Below are 20,484 nucleotides of genomic sequence, written 5' to 3' on the forward strand. Positions count from 1 at the left end.
ACCTAACTGGAATGGATATGAGCAACACATCTCGAAGAACAACAGTTACAAAGGTGAGTAACCGTCTTTTCTATTGTTTAATAGTGCGATTAATCACAATTTTTTAAATCGCTTGACAGCCCTACTTTTAATAGATAGTTATCTTAGTGTTAGACCCTAGTCCTGAAATGAGCTGTGGTTGTGTTGACCCCTGTACAGAGTTCATTTAAGGATGTGGTCCTTCGATGGGGAAGAAAACTTCATAGCTGAAGGTCCTTCATTGAGAAATCATCCTGTCTGGCACCCTTAATAATTAGGCTAAGGTGCTGTTACCTTGCATGGCTCTGCTGATCTCAGCTGCCATATTTTCATTCATTTTATTTATTTATAGGTGTAACATTCTAATAGAATATACAAAAGCTGCCTCTTTCTTGTTCCAGGTGCATATGATAACATTAAAAAAAAAAAAACCAATTACAACTGACAGCTAACCCACCAGCATCCCCTAACAAAAAAAAGTCTTATTCCTCATAAAATCATAACCATCTCCCCAAATTCCCAAGTAAATAGATAGACCTTGCACTTTGCCCTGAAAATGGAGATCTGGGTTTTTCTGGTTCAAAGGTTGGAATAAGTTCCAAAGCTGAGGGCCCTTCAGAGTGCTGAATCTCCGATCCTCTCTAAAATCAAAAGGATTCAGATTGAGCACCTCAGATGGTTGCAAATAGTGGCAGTATGGCACTGGGGAGAGAGGCTCTCTCTCCTGTCCTTTGTAAGTAGGTCCAAGTTACTTAGGGCTTTATAGGTCAAAACCCTTTTAAAAAAGATAATTGTATTATTACTACATTCTTTCTGGAAATCAATAGGCAACCAGTGTTGAGCAGGGGCAGTATCATGTGCTTCTGGTGAGAGACTGATTACCAACCATGGCATAACTGTATTTTTTAGCTTATAATTAAAGCTGTCAACCTATAACATTTTTTTAGACTAATCTTGAGATTAAAAATACTAATTGCGATTAAACAATAATAGAATATCATTTATTCAAATATTTTTGAATGTTTTCTACATTTTCAAATATATTGATTTCAGTTACAAAGAGTTTCGCAAACAGGGGTCGCCGCTTGTGTAGGGAAAGCCCCTGGCGGCCAGGGCTGGTTGTTTACCTGCCCCATCCGCAGGTCTGGCAGATTGCGGCTCCCACGGGCCGCGGATTGCTGCTCTGAGTCAATGGGAGCTGCTGGAAGCAGCACAGGCAGAGGGACTTACTGGCCGCCACTTCCAGCAGCTCCCATTGGCCCGGAGCAGCGATCCATGGCCAATGAGAGCCGCGATCGGCTGGACATGCAGACAGGACAGGTAAACAACGCAGACCAGCCCGCCAGGGGCTTTCCCTACACAAGCGGTGACCCTTGTTTGAGAAACACTGAATTACAAAGTGTACAGTGTTCACTTTATATTTCTTTTTGATTACTGGTATTTGCATTGTAAAAAACAAAAGAAATAGTATTTTTCAGTGCATTTTATACAAGTACTGTTGTGCAATCTCTTTATCATGAATGTTCAACTTGCAAATGTAGAATTATGTACAAAAACCCTGCATTCAAAAATAAAACTATGTAAAATTTTAGACATGCAAGTCCACTCAGTCCAACTTTTTGTTCAGTCAGTCGCTCAGACAAACAAAGTTTGTTTACATTTGCAGGAAATAATGCTGCCCACTTCTGGTTATAGTGTTACCTGAAAGTGAGACCAGGCGTTCTCATGGTAGTGTTGTAACTGGCATCACGATATATTTATGTGCCAGATGCGCTAAAGATTCATGTGTCCCTTCATGCTTCAACCACCATTCCAGGGACATACATCCGTGCTGATGACAGGTTCTGCTCAATAACAATCCAAAGCAGTGCAGCCCAACGTGTGTTCATTTTCATTATCTGAGTCAGATGCCACCAGCAGAAGATTGATTTTTCTTTTTTTGATGGTTCGAGTTCTGTAGTGTCTGCATTGGAGAGTTGCTCTTTTAAGACATCTGAAAGCATGCTCCACACATCCCTCTCAGATTTTGGAAGGCGCTTCAGATTCTTAAACTTTGGGTCGAGTGCTGTAGCTGTCTTTAGTATCTTCTTTGCGTTTTGTCAGATCTGCTGTGAAAGCATTCTTAAAATGAACAATATTTGCTGGGTCATCATCCAAGACTGCGTAACGTGAAATATATGGCTGAATGCAGGTAAAACAGAGCAGAGGACATACAATTCTCCCCCAAGAATTTCAATCACAAATAACACGTTATATTTTTAACGAGCATCATGAGCATGGAAGCACGTCCCCTGGAATGGTGGCCGAACCATGAAGGGCCACACGAATGTTTAGCATATCTGGCATGTAAATACCTTTCAGTGCCGGCTACAAAAGTGCCATGAAAATGCCTGTTCTCATTTTCTGGTGACATTGTAAATAAGAAGAGGGCAGCATTATCTCCTATAAATGTAAACAAACTTGTTTGTCTTAGCAATTGGCTGAACAAGAAGTAGGACTGGGTGGATTTGTAGACTCTGAAGTTCTACATTGTTTTGTTTCAAGTGCAATTATGTAACAAAAAAATCTACATTTTGTAAGTTGTGCTTTCACTGCAAAGAGATTGCACTACAGTACTTGTATGAGGTGAGTTGAAAAATCACTGTTTTACCATTTTTGCAGTGCAAATTTTTGTAATAAAAGTATACACTTTGATTTCAGTTACAACACAGAATACAATTGTGGCGGGGTGAAGACTCACCGGTGCGGCGCCTTCTCCTGGCCGTCCAGGGAATTAGCTCTTCCAGCGCTGAGCGCTCTCTGCAGGCCAGTGTCTTGCCTGCCACTGGCCCCCATGTCCCTCCCGGACCCTGGTGCCCCTCTGTGTCAGGGTTCTGCCCTGGCACTAACGCACGCTCTGCATCTCCCTACCCAGGGGAACCTCTAACCTTCTATCCCCACCTTGCTTCAGTGGCTACTGCCAGTCACCATCTGGCCCCCGCTCTGTGGGACAGACTGTAGTCTATAAACCACTCATCATTGGCAAGGGGAGTTGGACCAGCTGCCTCTGCCTATCTCTGGGCTGCCTCTGTGCAGCCCCAGTATCCCGTTGTGAGTCCTTAACTAGGCCTGTAGTCTGGGGCTTTGCTAGGCTGGAGCTCCCCAGTTCCCTCTGCCCTTCCCCAGCACTGCTCCACTTCAGGTACTGTGCTTGGCTCCCAGGCAGCCAAGTCATCCTCTCTCAAAAGGCTAGCTAGAGAGAGAGTCCTCCTCAGCTCTGGCCCTCAGCCCTCTTATAGGGCCAGCTGTGGCCTGATTGGGGCGTAGCCCTGAGCTGTGGCTGCTTCGGCAATCAGCCCAGCTTGGCTGCTTTTAATTCTTTTTTCAGCAACAGCCCTCTGCAAGGCGGCTTTCAACCTCTGTTCTATGGGAGTGGGGCAGCTGCCCCACTGCACAAAATATATATATGAAAATATAGAAAAATATCCAAAATACTTAATAAATTGCAATTGGTATTCTGTTGTTTAACAGTGCGATTAAAACTGCGATTAATCGACAGCCCTATGTAAAATTTAAAATGGTCCTATTGTGTAATTTTTGGAATTTGTCAAGATACTGGTTCTATAGTTGTACTAGTCTGAAAAAGTGAGGTGGTTTGAATTTTCAGCACTAGCTCATTTTGCAAAATCTTTCCTCTGCTGAAGTTAGAATCTTTTGTTTCCATATTATTTTTTGTTCAAAATCATTCTTGAGTTACTTGTTAAATTTTGAGATTAATGTAATTATAGGGTGGAATTTTAGTCCCGCGCTAGGTGCAGTTTTCAATGCAGCCTTACTATAGAGTGGCGCCATGTAAACAGGTACAAATAAAGTCTTTGCTTAAAGAGCTTAAAAAGACACAAGTGAAAGATGCAGTATGTTAGGATGTGTGTATTTTGTCCTACTTCTTAAATACATAAAACTGCTCTTCCAGCCTCTCTTTATTAGGGACTACCAATCATACCAAATTATGTTAATATTTGTGGTGGCTTACTGATGTATTTAGAAAGAACTAGGAAGAAATTAAGTAATTTGCTATTACTTGTGATCAGTTTGGGCTCAATCATGGTTTGAACACACACTCTTAGAAAGTAAGAAAAGCTAGTGCACTAACCTAATTTACAGTAAAATTAAACTGCTGTATGTGTGTGTCCATGTGTGCTTGTTTTTGGTATCAAATTACATACAGCTGTATTCTGCTCTCTCATAGCTAAAGTTCTACTCTAATGGTTTATCCCAGTGTAACTAAACAGAACTTAACTCTTAGAATTTATCTCCAGAAAGCTACTGCTGCAATCAGCAGATTAATGAGCACTAAAAGTTGAATTGTCATTTCCCATAGCACAAGATCACTATATGACTGCAGCTGTTAGAATGAACATTATTCTAAATTAAATTATTTAGATATGTTAGATATCTTTGATTTAAATCATAGTAATTATTTTTAAATGCCATTATGTTGATACAAAAATATTTCAAAATATAAAGTGTTGTCTCCCCATCTCTTTCATGTTAGGTTGTAATTGAGACGCTGTCAGTAGGTGCAACTATGCTACTGCCTCCATTGCGAGAAAGAATGGAATTGCTGCATTCTCTTCTACCCCAAGGCCCTGATAGATGGGAGAGCTTATCAAAGGGGCAGGTAAGGCCTTGTAAAACTGTGTCACCCTTTGAAAGTAATTATGTGAACATCTATATTAGAAGATGCGCCTGGAGCAGTTTGAAAGTCAATTACTGTTGAGAGCCAATCTAATTAAAAAAAATCTGAATATTGTAAACTTAAAAATCTTATGTTGCCAGTGCCTTAAGTTCCTTTTTTCAAAAATAAGGAAAAGTGCTGGAATTAGATCATGTGGTTCTGTACTAATAATCAGAATACTTGTATAATGCTTTTTATTCATAGATTTTACAGCACTTTCCACAAGTAGATAAGTATTACTGTCCCTTTTTTTACAAATATGAGTAACTGAGATCACAGAAAGGTTGGATGGCTTGCCCAGTGTCATGCAGCAAGTCAACTGTAGAATCAAGAACAGAATAAACATTTTAACTCCCTAGCTGGTGCGTAGTCCATGAGCCTAGATCACAGCTGTCCAGTGTGTGTGGATGGCTATCCATCTCCAAAATGTTTATAACCAAACTGCAGTGGTAAAGAGCCTGTACGTTCATTAATGAAATGAGTGAGCATAGGCAACAGTGGTATCTTGGAGAAGAATGTGCTTTAGGCCAGGTTCTCTGCATACCTTTCCTTCATTGCTTGTGGGAAAGAAGAAAAACCGTCCTAGTGAGTCACTGCTGGGCAGAGGAGTTACACTTAGCAGTGCTTCATTTGAGGAGTGGGGAATATCCTGCTGAGACATTCCTCTTGCTCACCCGATCATAAAGTGGGAAGAGAGAAGATGTTAAAGACACACATTTTATTTATTTGTTTTTATTTATTTATTACTATAGTGCCTAGGAGCCTTAGTCATGGATCAGGATCCTATTGTGTTAGGCATGCTACAGACCAGAACAAAAAGACCTTTCCCTGATTTGAAATGGATGGGAGCTATGGGTCTTCAGCATTTGAGCCTTAGGTTTAAAATAACATTTGGCAGCTGTCATTTGGATCCATTCACATAGGATAATTCTGGCTTTTAAACTTGCGTACAATGGAGTATGTAGTGTATTAGAATGATGTCAGAATTATGAGTGTGAATTCTAACAAAACTGGAAGATTATTTTTCAAAGTATAGTACATTAGGGTCAGCACAAACTAAGAGCCCTGATATCGTCATAGATTTATAGATTATAAGACCAGAAGGCACCACTGTGACATCTAGCCTTACCTCTTGTATAATAGTTAGTAAACTGGAGCTTTCGCTACTCCTTATAATTTAATTTATCCTCTGTTAATTTGTACTGATTACGATGTATACTGACCAGCTGTGTGGAGCACCTCAGAACAACGGCATTGGGATAGGTTTAAGGATTTCCTAAGTACATCCACATTAGTATATTTTGTTAGTGCAATTCTCACCTTCAGGTCAAAGGAACTAAAACTCAAGTCTGAGATTTGTCAAAAGATAGAAGCATGGTATAAGTTAAGATATTATACAGTTACATGAGTGAAGCTTGGCTGGGTTAAATATAGGCAGTTTAATGGGCAGTTTTGGCTTTCAAAAGGCTGCCCTGAGTCAAGTGAATAATCTGTGACAAGGTGGATGTTACAGACAGAATAAACTAAAATGGTGGGCATACTGCATGGATACCTTATTTATTAATGCATTAAGAATTTTACAAAACTCTGTAAAATCCATTTCCAACACACTGAGATGACACCAAGGGTATTTAACAATGTAACTGTTCGTTATGCCTGGAAATTGTCTGACACTGATTATGCAGTTAGCAAAAGTAGTGTGGTCTACAGACTAAAAGAAGATTTTACATTCTAAATTGTATGACATGAGCAGTATACCAAACTGTTGTAGTGAAAAATGTTTAAAAACAATTTCCTTTACCCATTCTGGCTTTGTCTAAACCCTCGTGTACTGCGAGAGAAACCACAATACAAAGTTGGAAAAGGTTGACTGTAGGCTATGGTGACTCGAAGTTACTTTTTCACCTTCTTCCATGAAGTTGTGTGCTCTCTTCTGTGGTTTGTAGTCATTCACTTAAACCACTAGACCTTACAATTACCATAGTGTTATAAATAATACGAATTTACTGAATTTTTTCTGCTTGAGCTTCATTTACACTGTCATTTTGCTAAGTCATCATAAAGAGCATTGGGAATTTGTTAGCCACAGTTTCTGAAGACTGGGTTGGAGAGGACTTTTTAGTCTAGCATCTGTTCTGTCCCCCAAATGATGGGAATATTGAGTTAATTCTCTCTCCTAGGTATCTTTAGACCAGGGGTGAGCAAACTATGGTCCACAGGCCACATCCAGCCCTCCAGCCGGTTTCATTTGGCCCATGAGCTCCTGCTGGGGAGCAGGATCTGGCCCCACCCCAGAGTCAGCACTCCCAGCTAGAGCCCTCACCCTCTCCTGTACCCAAACCCCAATTTCATGAGCATTCATGGCCCACCATACAATTTCCATACCCAGATGTGGCCCTCAGGCCAAAAAGTTTGCCCATCCCTGCTTTACACTGTCATCTAGTCCAGTATATATATCTAGTGCCTCTCTTTGAAAATCTGCAGTGAAAACTAATCATCAAACTTTATTAGCAGGTGGTTGCATTACCCAAGTGTTTTAATAGTTAAAACATTAGGAAAAATTTTCTAACTTTTAAAGTTCATTACTTTGTTGTCTAACAAGAACAATTGTTCCTATCTAATTATTTCCTTTAGAGAATGCAGTTGGATATTATTCTGACGAGTTTACAAGATCATACTCATGTAGCTTCGCTACTTGGTTATAGTTCACCATCTGATGCAACAGAAATTTCTTCACTATGTGTTGGCTATGGAAACCTCTCTGATCAAACATATGGTGTCCAGAGCAGCCATCCAGATACTCATCTAGCTGAAATTTTAATGAAGACTCTGCTAAGAAATTTAGGATTTTACACGGTATGTTTAGGGCTTGTCTTTAATTTTTTATAGTAATAATCAAGTTATTTTAAAAAATTTCTCTTTAGTTTGGGTAAAATAACTATATGTTCCTCCTCTAATGTTTCTTCAAGAGACCTGCAACAGGAACCTGCAACCAGCCTCATTTCTCCCCTAAAACAGGACTCAAACTAATTTACTATCCCTAATGCTAAGGGTCCAATATTGTTGTTATAATACTTATTGTTGTATTTGACTTTTGTTTATATATAGTTGCTCCCAGATGCAGGATGGTGCCCCAGGCAGATGAAAAGGGCTCATAAATCTTCCCTCCAGGTTTGTTTGAGCCAGTGGGCTTCCGCTGCACTCTCTATGCAGCCTATCAGCTGAGAAGCTCCTCTCCCCAAACCCACCAGAAGGCTGAGCACACACAGGGCGGTGGGGGAGAAGAGATGGGCAGTCCTTGAAAGGTTCTTGGAGTTCTTTTCCCTTCTGGCTCGTAGCCTTCCTATGTCTGAGGCTATGGGATGGACAGGTGTTTTTAAGGGTCTTCCCTAAAGGGCTTGTCTAGATAGTTAGTACATGACAAGATGGGGTGTAAATCTATAGTGAATGAGGGTGCTGTGCACTAAGTGTCCATGTGGATCCTGCTACTGCGTGGACAGTTAATGCATGGAATTCTAAGCACTATAGATTTACACTCTAGCTTGCTGTGCACTGTCTGTCCATCTAAGACAAGCCCAGAGCAGTTTAGATTCAAGGAGAATCACTACCAAACTTTGTATCTGAAACTCTGCTAGCTTTTTTTTCTTTCTTTCTGAATTCTTATGTGAAAATTGAACTGATATTTTTCTTCCCTTCCACTCCAGATTAGACAGTGAAAAATACTAATCATGTTAACGTGTTCTTCTAAACCTGTGTGCCAGTAGTCAGCCCATAACAGATTTTAAAGGGCCAGTTGCATATCTCTGGATATTGTGGTTCATGGGGAAATTTTCAAAGGCACAAAGATGAGTGTGGTGTCTAGCTCCCATTAATGCCTGTCTGTCCCTTTGTGCTTTTGAAAATCTCCTCCTTAGAATAGAAATACTTGACTGTATAACAGCAGTCACAGTGACTGCTATAAAAATCTCAGTGATTGTGATTTCAGATGTGTCCAAATTTATGTAGACTGGGATTTTCAAAGGAACCTAAGAGAGTAAGGAGCCCAGTTCTCATTGACTTTCTTGGGTTCCTTTGTAAATCCCAGCCGTAAATATTAGGAGGTGAAAGAGTTTCCTTTTAAGATGCTAAGAGTATTTTAATATTTGAAAATGGACAGTATGTGATTATTCCTTTTGTCTAATTAGGATCAAGCCTTCGGAGAATTGGAAAAGAATAGTGATAAGTTTTTACTTGGGACGTCATCATCTGAAAACAGCCAGCCTGCTCATCTTCATGAGCTGTTGTGCTCACTGCAGAAACAATTGCTGGCTTATTGTCATATCAACAGTGTTAGTGAGGTACATGGGGGTTTTGGTCATATCTTCTGGAAATACAACATTACTCTTCTTCAGTGTGTGAGCATCTAATAGGATAAGATTCAAATAATGTGTATTTGAAAGTTACAATCTAATATGTGATGAAATCTTCTAAAATACATATGTATTATTTTGTTATAAGTAGTTTCTCTTTTTTCCAGAATTCTAGCAGTGTGGCACTGCTACACAAACACCTCCAGCTTTTACTGCCTCATGCTTCAGATATCTATTCACGTTCTGCAACTCTTCTTAAGGAAAGTTCTTGGAATGGCAGTGTTGGGGAAAAACTAAGAGGTATATATTGCTAAAAAGGTCAAATTTAAAGAGGTACCACGAACTTGAAATATACTAATTAAAAAAGTTTAAAGTAACTTCAGGTACTACAACTGCTTCTGAGTTTCCCTGACAATTTTTGTTTACTTAGATTCCAATACATTTAAAATGTTTTTCTGTCCCTTGTTGCTGTGAGGGGCAAAACGTGATCAAACAGGAAATTGACTAATTGCACAGATGCAGCAGTCAAACGGATGATACATTTGATAGCACATTGTACATAAAGTAAACGTAGATAAAGTTAAGGAGAATATTTAAATCTCTAATCACTTTTAGTTATGCTTGTTGTAGTGGTCACAATAGTTGACCAAAGTTCATAAAAATATTTTAGTCAAGTATGATTTTTTAAGAGGATATATATTAAACAAAAAACCCAAAACAGGTACATTTTGAAAACTTTACAAATTAGGGGTTTGTATGCACCTTATTCTCATGAACACTTGTTAATAAAATATACTTGAGAGAGACATTTTTAAGGTGATTTTCATAGGACATTTTACTTAAAAGTTTAATTATTCTATATGATTTCATACTGTGAAGGACAATTGGGATGTTTTTCTTGCCAAAACCATTTAAATATAAAAGGACAGAATTTAATTATTTAATATTTTAAGACATTTTTGGTTGCTGAATTTAAAAAGCGTTGTAATTTGTTTAACATAAACACACATCCCCTCCCTTTTCTTCCTTGTAGATGTAGTTTATGTATCTGCAGCTGGCAGTATGCTGTGCCAGATTGTTAACTCATTGTTGTTACTGCCCGTGTCAGTGGCCCGGCCTTTATTGAGTTATCTGCTAGATCTGTTGCCACCTCTTGATCGCCTTAATAGACTGTTACCTGCTGCTGCCCTATTAGAAGATCAGGAATTACAGTGGCCGCTTCATGGTAAGTAACATTTTTCATCTGAAAAAGAACAAAATAGCAAGTTAAAATTAAAATAGGTAAATATGTTCTATAAATTGGAAACTGTTTATTTTGTGTCCTTTTAATCTCAAAATGTCTCAGTACCCCTCCCCTCTAACCTTTAAAATTTATTAATGTACCTTGCTGTAAACTAATTATTTTGCACTACAAACAAATTACCTGATCCTACATGTCTCTAATTCTTTTTGACTTTAGTGAGACTTTCAGGTGCACAAGGAATGTAGGGTTAGTGTCAGAATACCCAGTCTGTAATGCATGAAAATGTTTTGCTTTTGTTGTAAAATGTTATTCCTCCTGTGCCTTTATATAGTATACTATTATAATTATTAATATTATTAATGCTTTCTGATATGGAGTCTGATAAAATTAATTTTAATAGACAAGATTGCCTACTTACTTTTTTCTCAACAAATGCTCTCAAATATTTATGCTCCTTCCAAAATAGAAAATGGAGGGGAAAATGGCAGGGGTTTTGGGAAGGGGAGTTGTTATAGTTATTTGCAAGCCATTGAATTATTTCCTAATCAAATTATATATGACAATGTTTGCTGCTTTTTGGAGAAGTGCTATTTGCAACATGTGACACAAGTTTTACTAAAGCAATTTTTAAAATCATGAGTGAGTAGAATATGGGACAAAGTTGTTAAAAGCAGTGGAATCGTATTTTTTTAATCAGTTCAACAGACAACTTTATGGAAAGAAATTCAGCCATGTATGAGTTGAAGATGATGATGACATATGGGTACAATATATTTTTTAAAATTGTCCCAAAACACTCAAAATGTCTTCACAATAAACACCCCTAACTGATTTACAGAGGAATATCTTTTGGACTGTGTTAAGGTGAATACAATAGCTAAGAGGCAAAAGGAGTTTTCTCATTACTTTGACATTAATTACAAAATTGGAAGACCATTATGAAAGTAATCAATTACTAGCGGAACTAAAAAAGGCTTTTGTACCTGCTCTCACCAGAGCAGTGCATAAATGGAAAGATGATAGTAAAGCTGCAGTATTTTCAACCATCTTTTTTTATACATGGAAGGTTGGGGAAAAAAGTAAGTAATGTGGACATATTCAAGGAGAATGATAAGATCTAAAATACTTATCTCCCAAAAAGTTACCTGAGGATCTACAGCAATATACATATGTTTTTCGGTAGGATTTGCCAAAGCAATATGTTCTGTCAGATTATTGAGTTTTGTACCAGTTTGATTTTCAGAATAGAAAACCAAATCTATTTTAACTAATTATTTATAATGCTTTAGGTGGAACTGAACTAATTGATCCTGCTGGCGTGCCCTTACCACAGCCCGCCCAATCTTGGGTATGGCTTGTTGATCTGGAGAGAACGGTAGCTCTGCTTATTGGACGCTGTCTTGGTGGAATGCTTCAGGGATCCCACGTGTCCCCAGAGGAACAGGATACAGCCTATTGGTTGAAAACACCACTGTTCAGTGATGGAGTGGAAATGGACATTCCTCATTTAGGTAGTTTGCTAAAATGTTAAATGTAAATTTACTATATGTAGGTTTTTATAATTTTTCATTGCTGTTGTTTAACTTTGCCACATTTTCAAGCCTGGGTATTGCCATCCTCACAGACTTTTGGAGATGCTGGAAGAGCAGGCAGTAGGAGATCTAGATCTTTAATTTCCAGCCTTCATGAACTTACGTATGCACATTTTTTAGCTGTCTTGAAGTGTCTCCCAGTGACTTTAGCAATATTAGAAATCCCTGTATAGGTGATGCCATTTTAAGTAGAGTGTCAGTTACACTTGGTCTAAGCAGGATTAGGAAACACTGTACTTAAAATGGTGGCAGAGCAACTACGTTAGGGCACCCAATATTATAGCAATTGATGGAATGGTCTTAACAATAATGAGAAACTTTTGAAAAATATCCCTAGAATAGAGAGAGCTATAAAAGCGTGTTTCTTTCCAAGCCAATTTATGCTTTTGGCCTCTGGATTGAGATTGACAATAGGATAGTCTTGGCTATGAGAAGTAAGTCTCATCCTGTGGATTCCTAGGAGTGGATGGAAAGGAAGAAGAAAAGAAGAAAATTTGCAAATAGCTACCGTTTTTGTATTCTAAAATATTGGCCTAACTTTTCCATCAGTTAAGCTCTGTAAATTTATTCCTTTGTTGTAGTATATTAAATTGTGTATACAGTTTGTAAGATTTGGTGTAATGTGTAATCTTTATATTTCTTTCTTATAAGAAATAATGTATCTTTGTTAGGTTTTGCTATACCTCCCTCCCCCTTCCCCCTTTAAGGAAATTCTAGCTAAATGAGCATAAATGATGTTTCACCAAAACATATATGGTAAATCTTTGGGTTCAATTCTGAAATGTCTAATCAGGTTTAGGAAGATCTGTGCTATATGGTTTGCCATTTGAACTCTCTGATTTATTTATATTTTAATATGAAAAAGTAAGAAATTGGATGTTTGTTAGTAAATATAAACTTTAGCATATCATAGAATCTTAGGACTGGAAGTGACCTCGAGAGGTCATCTAGTCCAGACCCCTGCACTCGTGGCAGGACTGAGTATTATCTAGACCATCCCTGACAGGTGTTCGTCTAACCTGCTCTTAAAAATCTCCAGTGATGGAGATTCCACAACCTCCCTAGGCAGTTTATTCCAGTGCTTAATCAGTGTAGGAGCTTTATGTTTATAAACAGAAAAATCAACTATTTCAGACTTTCTAAGGGAAAAAAAATAACAAGCTTTCTTTTTTCACTGAGTTGTATCATTTCAACTTGGATGTACTATTTCCCATTTCCGTTTGCATTAAACATTCATATTTACGGTCAAAAAGGATCGTCTTCCTTGTACATAATTTGTGAAAGGAAAGTACAGTAAAAGCTGTGTTATTTGGCACTCTACAAATCAGAAAGCTCTATAAACCAGCATTTCTGATCTTAATTGAAAGTCCAGTTTATAGTCCACTTGGCACAGGGCCAGCAGGCTCCCCACCTGGTTCTTTGTGGCTCCCTGGAAGCAGTGACTTATCCCTGGAGGCATGGCTAGGCAGTTCTGCGTGCTGCCACCGCCCCAAGTGCTGGCTGCACAGTTCCTATTGGTTGAGAACTGTGTTCTGTGGGAGTGTGGCACCTGCAGGCGGAGGCAGCACACAGAGCTGCCCAGCCACGCCTCCACCTAAGAGCAGCAGGGACATGTTGCCGCTTGCAGGGAGCTGCCTGAGGTGAGTGCTGCCTGGATGTGGCACCCCCTCCCACACCCAACCCCCTGCTCTGAGTCCCCTCCTTCACCCAAACTGCCTTCCAGAGCCCGTGCCCCAGCCCTGGGCTCCGTCCCGCACCTGAATTCGCTCCCTCTTAGTTAACTGGAATTTTTGACTTACCAGTACCCCCCATTCCCCAACATGCTGGATAACTCAGTTTTTACTTTATTATAGTAAAATCTTTGAGTACCTATATGACTATACAGCAATAGTAGTAACACATGCAGAGCTACTGTGGAGTTGCTGGGATGGCTGTCATTCTTCTTTCTGGATTTCCCTGTAAAACGTGTGGAGGAGCAGGAGTCCTGATACTGAGCTATGACATTGAGTATGGGTGGTGGCCTCTGCACAGTGTGATCACTTGATAGTTGGGGGCAGGGAGATTCCCTATCCTGAGGAATAGAATGAGCAGGGGTGATAGGGTTTTTCCTTGTGGGATGATGGAGTGATCATTGGGATGTCCTTTTTCTACCCCTTCAATAGCGTGCAAAAAGTAGTAAATGTATGTGCTTATCAAAATCAGCAGAATCTAAAACCTAAATATTTCCCTTACTTTAGACAAATGCATGAGTTCCCTGTTAGAAGTGGCCCTCTCTGGAAATGAGGAACAGAAGCCATTTGATTATAAGCTGCGACCTGAGATTGGTGTCTTCGTTGATTTGGCCTTGGGTTGTACAAAAGAGCCAGCCCGTAGTCTCTGGCTCAGTATGCAAGACTATGCTGTTAGTAAAGGTAAGAAAATGAAAACAGAAGTAAGAGACTTCTACATATCGTGTAAACCTGGAAGATAATTTTATGTGTAGAATAATGACATTACAGTATTCAGACTATTAACTCTGTTGCCAAGCTACGTGCTTGCTTCAGGTCATCCTCAGCCGGGCCTTGTGTACTCTGTGACAACAATCTCTAACTTCCATGGTATAAATTTTGTTACCATGTAATACCATTCAGTCCAGTCACTACACACTTACACAAACAGACACAGCTATGGCTCATATTTGGAAGTAACCATTGTTATAAAATTAATCTATTTTTTCTGGTAGAGCGGATCAATACAATTTTGATTTTTTTTTATTAAAGAAAAAACAAGAACAAATACTCCACAAATGTTTCTCACAAAATATGTACCCTTTTTTTGACGCTTTGTATTGCCTACGTTGCCAGCCTACATTTCTGGCAGCCCTTACTTAGTGTTTGCAGTCTACACTCCATTTCTAGCTCCTGCCAACTAGCTCCATGGAACAGCACATTGAGTATGTGCTGTTATCCTGTAACACTTTCTTGTGAGGAAAGCTGGATAGTAAGAAGCAATTGCAGGCAGAGGCGTACTGGGCAGGGGACAGAATAAAATATTGGGCATCTGTTTGCAGCAAAATGGAGAATTTGGTTGAAGGAATGCTGAATGTTGAATTCCATGGTGTCTTGGAAAACTAACGAATTCCTGAGCGGGGAAATCCATAGGGTTCTGAGAGGAATGGGTCACTTTGCACCCCTTAGAGCTATTCTTTCAGGTTGTCTGCAGCGTGCCATTAAAATTTTTCCCAGCCCGGCCCGCTCTTCTCCGTCTTCTGCGCGCGCTCTCTCTCTCCTCCCCCCTCCTCTTCCCCCCCCTCCCCCCGCAGGGGCAGAAGCTTTGTCCTGCCAGCTCCCTTGCTTCTTCTTGTAGTGTGCTGGGTTCCTGCCCCTCCTTCGCCTCTCCATCCCTCCCTCCCTCCCTGCTGGCCGATCAGCTGATGGCCCTTGTGAGGGAGCGGGTCGGGAAGAAGCAGGGTTGTGCTCGCTGCCTCCCACGGAGGCAGAGAAGAATTAGGGCAGGGCCTTCGGGAAGGGTGGTGGTGGAATAGGGGCATATGCCCTCCAGCCCCCTGCTCTGACCCCCCTTCACACAAACCCCAGACCTCTGCCCTGAGCCCCGCAGCCTCGCACACCCCCCAGGCCCCTACCCTGAGCCCTGTAACGCCCTCATACACACCCAGCCCTCTGCTTGACTCCTTCACCCCCCCGCCACGACCCCAGCCCTGACTCTGGCATCCCCACACATACCCAGCCCCCCCCCCCCCCGCCCTGACACCTGCACCCCCCTCATGGGACCCCAGCCCTCTGCCCTCACTCTTGCACCCCCCACATACTCAGCCCCTGCACCCCCCATGCATCCGCCAACATCCTGATTCTTGCACCCCCACATGCCCACCCCCACCCTGAGCATCAAACGGGAGCTCCTGCACACACACCCCACATTCCCACCTGCACCCCTCACACCAAATGGGAGCTGCCCAGGTAAGTGCCCCACACCCAAACCTCCTGTCCCAACCCTGAGCCCCCTCCCTCATTCTAGCTCCTGGCCAGACCCTTCACCCCCAGCCCTGTGCTCAGTGCACTCCCACCCTCAGCTCAGTGCAGAGAGAGGAAGAGAATTGGCCAGAACCAGGGAGAAGGTAGGTACCTACTGTATGTGGGCAGGGCTGGGACCCCGGGCAGGGCTGGGACCCCAGACAGGCAGCGGGCTGAGCGGGTCTGGCAGCCGGGATTCCGGCTGGCAGGAGCTGGCAGATGGAACCCCTGAGCGGCAGTGGGCTGAGCTGCTCAGCCCACTGCCGGTCTGGAGTCCTGGCCGCCAGCCCTGCACAGCCCGCTGCCGGTCTAGGGTTCTGGCTGCCGGACCCTTGGTGAACAGAAGCCCAGACCAGCAGTGGGCTGAGCGGGCCAGCGGCATAAGATCAACATTTTAATTTAATTTTTAAATGAAGCTTCTTAAACATTTTGAAAACCTTGTTTATTTTACAAACCAACAATAGTTTAGTTCCATAATATATAGACTTATAGAGAGAGACCTTCTAAAAACATTAAAATGTATTAACGGCACGCAAAGCCTTAAATTAAAGTGAATAAATGAAGACTCGGCACACCACTTCTGAAAGGTTGTCAGTCTCTGATATATAATATCATGAATAGGGCCCTACCAAATTCAGGGTCCATTTTGATTAATTTCACAACTAGGGAGTTTTAAAATTAGTCAGTTTCACATTTTCAGATTGTTTACATCTGAAATTTCATGGCGTTGTAACTGTGAGGGTCTCAATCTAAAAGGTGGTTTGGGGGGGAGGAGGTCGCAAGGCTATGTAGCTGGGTTGTGAGATTGCTACCCTTCTGCCCTTCTGTTGGCTGGGGCACTGTCTTCAGAGCTGGGCAGCCAGCGAGGAAGGCTGTTGGCTGGGCACCCAGATCTAAAGCCAGCACCACCACAGGCAGTAGCCCAAATGTGAGGTCACAGGGTATAGCGGGGTGGGTTACCATAGGTCCGGGGTGGGTTTTCCCGGGAATCTCCCATTCCAGTGGGGGGCTGACAGCTGGAGCCACAGCCTCCCTGGGCGGGGGGCAGCGGGGAGGGACAGCTAGAGCTGCAGAGCTTCCTGCAGCCGGGGAAGATCCTGGAGGTGGGTCTGACCTGGAGCAGGCCCTGCAGGGGAAGAGGAAGTTTCAATCCCTGGCAGGGACTCGCAGCTGGAGCCTTGTGCAGGGTAGGAACCCCCTGGCTGAGCTCCAGATTTCATGGGGAAAATCATATTTCACAATCCGTGATGCGTTTTTCATTGCTGTGAATTTGATAGGGCCCTAATCGTGAAATAGGTTGCTGTTTATATTTAAAGTATTTTCCAAATATACATGTGAACATTTCCTTTTGTAGATTAGTTTTACTTTTAATATTGAAAGTATGGCTGCATAAATATTTGCAATGGAATTGGAAAAGTTTAAAACGTGGTTTATACATTTTTTGGTTCTGTGGCACTGATCCACTTCTGTGAAAAATACATTAGATTTTATGGGGTTTGCTTGATAGTAAGGTTGTTTTGTAGCAAAAACGGGCTATTTTCTTTATCATCCTCTTTTTCAAATGAGAAATGAAATTTTTAAAATTATGAATTGTTACTGTTTGATGTGAAAATGGGCATTTAATAAAAATGTTGCAAAAAGTTTGATTTTTGGACCTCAAGATGACTTGCAACAATACTGAAGTTTTTCAGGGATGGGAATTTCACTCAAAACACATTAACAAGATCTGTGCAATTCTCAATTAGGCCCTAATTCAGGAAAGCTGCCCTAATAAGGACAGTAATTAAGTACATGAGGTTGATGGGGCTGAAGCACATGCTTAAATTTTAAGCCTTTATTTAATTGCTATCTTGAATAGGATTGAATTTAAGCACATGCTTAAGTGACTTCCTGAATCAGGGCCTGAAGCATTTAAAAAGGGCAGGATCATGGCTTGGTGTACATGCACCTGCATGGCCTTCCTGGACCTTGGGTTTGGGTGTGTAGACATCAGTAAGCCCACTAACTCTCCTGAGCAGGAATGGAGGACATGGGTGCAGCCTTGCCCCTTCTCTCCAGACACACTAGCCTAGGATACATGTGTCAGGGCTAGCAACAGATTACTCTCCATTTCCCCTTGTTTCTCCATCTTTTCTTTTCCAAGAGCAAATGGGAAGTAACAGGCAAGGAATTGTGATTGGCTGGGTCATGATTTCTTCTCTGTACTGCGCCTGGGATGACACAGGTACATCCCACTACCTTTTTGCAGGGCAGTTTATAAATGCATAGTCTAGACCTAGAGATTTTAGAAACATGTACCACTGTAAAGTAGCTGCATTTAGGGTAATAGCTGGTTTTGCAATGATTTTAATAGTAGAATTTTTAATCTACATACTAGGAGTTTTTTACTGCGTTTGAAATTGCTGTATCTTCACGAGTCTGTTTTAAAAGAACCATTATTTTTCCAGTCAGTTTTTGAAAAACACCTACAGAGTTTGAAAAATTCAGATACGAAGGGAGGAAGAATACATAAAAAAATAAATACTGGTCTCTTTTAGATTGTCGCAACTGTAACCAAGCTGGGTGATTTCAAAAATGCAGCAGAAAGGCTCATAAGACAGCTCAGGAGTTACTGTCTGTTGTCAAATTTAGTCATTTGGGACTCCAGAGCAAGCTGTCACTCTGCTATGAGTATTTAGTAACTTTTGTATTATTCAGGATCCTGTTGTGTTTCAATATTATAAACTTTATATATCTAAATATCTATAGATGTAGGATGGAAAATCTTGTTGTTTTCATTGCCCTTTCCTGGGCATATGGATATGAGTGACCGTTAATTTCATTGCAGTTGAGTGATCTAAAATGAATGTCTTTGAAACCTTGTTTGCTAGTCAGAATCTCCTTTTATTCAAGCTTTGATCAATGCAATTTAGTATCTCTGTAGCAGACACATTTTGTGCACTGATAGATTTGAAGATAAGACTAGTGTCCTTAAGCACGGACTCGTCCTAATTTAGACTTGGAGTATTCTGATCAGCTTCTGTATTTGTAATTTTCAGGTAAAATAAGCAATTTACATAATTTCAATTTTTAGATAAACAGGGTGGGCGAGGTCATATCTTTTATTGAACCAACTTTTGTTTGTGAAAGTAACCAGCTTTCAAGCTGCACAGAACTCTTTTTTTTTAGGTCTGGGAAAGGTACTCAGAATATCACACTAAATACAGGATGGAACAGATCATTTAGCATAAGTAATTAACATACATTCTGAGAGAGACAAGGAGGGTGAAGTAATATATTTTATTGAACCAACTTCTGCTGGTCAATGAGACAAGCTTTCAAGCTTACAGAGAACTCTGAAAAAGACTTTAACACCTCTCCACTTCCCGTTGGAGAAGAGCTCTATGTAGCTTGAAAGCTTGTCTCTTTCACCAAAAGAAGTTGGTCCAATCAAAGATATCTTTCTAATATCCTGGGACCAACACGGCTACAACAGCACTGCAAACAGTCTTTAGATAAGTTATCCAGAAGTAAAACTGCATCTTCATAGTGTTCTAATAGAAAATTTTAAGTCAAGAATAATGAAAAGTGTATGGCTGGAAAGCTCCTTTGAAGCATATTTCAAGTCTATCAACATTTGTTTCAATTAGTTCTTAACACCTCATTTAAGCAAATGATGCTATAATTATTAACATGATTTATTTAAAATTTCATTGGTGTTTCTAAGGATTTTGTTTTAATCCACCCCTTGTTTGTTGCATTATGTGTTTTGTTAATCACTACTGTTAGTTTATTTCATGAACATTAAATCCATTTATAAATTGGCATAAAGTTTAGCGCGAAGAAGATTTTAAGTAACTTCATAACTATTGCTGTTTTAAAATATAGTCAGAATTAGTTTTTGGAAATCCCAGTACATTTTAATGGTTCATTTTTATTTTCAGATTGGGACAGTGCAACCTTAAGTAACGAGTCACTCTTGGATACTGTGTCTAGATTTGTTCTTTCAGCTCTTTTGAAACACACAAATTTACTTAGTCAAGCTTGTGGTGAGAGCAGGCAAGTAACTTGAAACTATGTTTAAATCTTTACATACTCTTTTTTTTTTTTTTTTTTAAATGAAAGGTATGATTTTTCTATTACGGCTTTTTGTAGATATCAGCCTGGCAAAGCCCTGGCAGAAGTATACCGCTGTGTGTATAAAGTTCGGAGTCGCTTGCTTGCTTGCAAAAACATGGAACTTATTCAAACTAGGTCATCCTCAAGAGACAGATGGGTAAGAATGAAAAATATCTGCTTGATTATAGGATTTTGCTGCATATCGTGAGAAAATATTTATTCATGAAATATTGTATATACTCTATGTATAATCACTTTCCAATCGTTTCTTCATTCACTCAGCTAGAAATTTTGCACTTCATTAAAATTACTTTGTTTTTAAAGCATGTTTTCAAATTAAAATTTGGAATATACACCTCTACCCCAATATAACACGACCTGATATAACACAAAATCGGATATAATGCGGTAAAGCAGTGCTCTGGGGGGGAAGAGGGCAGAGGGCTGCGCACTCCAG

The 20,484-nt window shown here is 40.4% G+C and overlaps 1 protein-coding gene across 10 annotated transcripts in view; it reads left to right on the top strand.

Moving 5' to 3' along the window:
* HERC1 (HECT and RLD domain containing E3 ubiquitin protein ligase family member 1) overlaps positions 1-20,484 on the top strand; it is a 234,589-nt gene that overhangs the window by 83,239 nt on the left and 130,866 nt on the right. For all 10 annotated transcript variants that reach the window (XM_050966953.1, XM_050966944.1, XM_050966945.1 and 7 more), the window contains exons 13-21: positions 4,553-4,678; positions 7,370-7,591; positions 8,920-9,072; positions 9,252-9,384; positions 10,118-10,309; positions 11,617-11,838; positions 14,157-14,330; positions 19,853-19,967; positions 20,064-20,184. In XM_050966953.1, coding sequence (XP_050822910.1) covers positions 4,553-4,678; positions 7,370-7,591; positions 8,920-9,072; positions 9,252-9,384; positions 10,118-10,309; positions 11,617-11,838; positions 14,157-14,330; positions 19,853-19,967; positions 20,064-20,184 — 1,458 coding nt within the window. The remainder of the gene's footprint in view (positions 1-4,552; positions 4,679-7,369; positions 7,592-8,919; positions 9,073-9,251; positions 9,385-10,117; positions 10,310-11,616; positions 11,839-14,156; positions 14,331-19,852; positions 19,968-20,063; positions 20,185-20,484) is intronic.

The sequence above is a fragment of the Gopherus flavomarginatus genome, chromosome 9 (genome assembly GCF_025201925.1).
Source record: "Gopherus flavomarginatus isolate rGopFla2 chromosome 9, rGopFla2.mat.asm, whole genome shotgun sequence".
Classification (NCBI taxonomy): domain Eukaryota; kingdom Metazoa; phylum Chordata; order Testudines; family Testudinidae; genus Gopherus; species Gopherus flavomarginatus.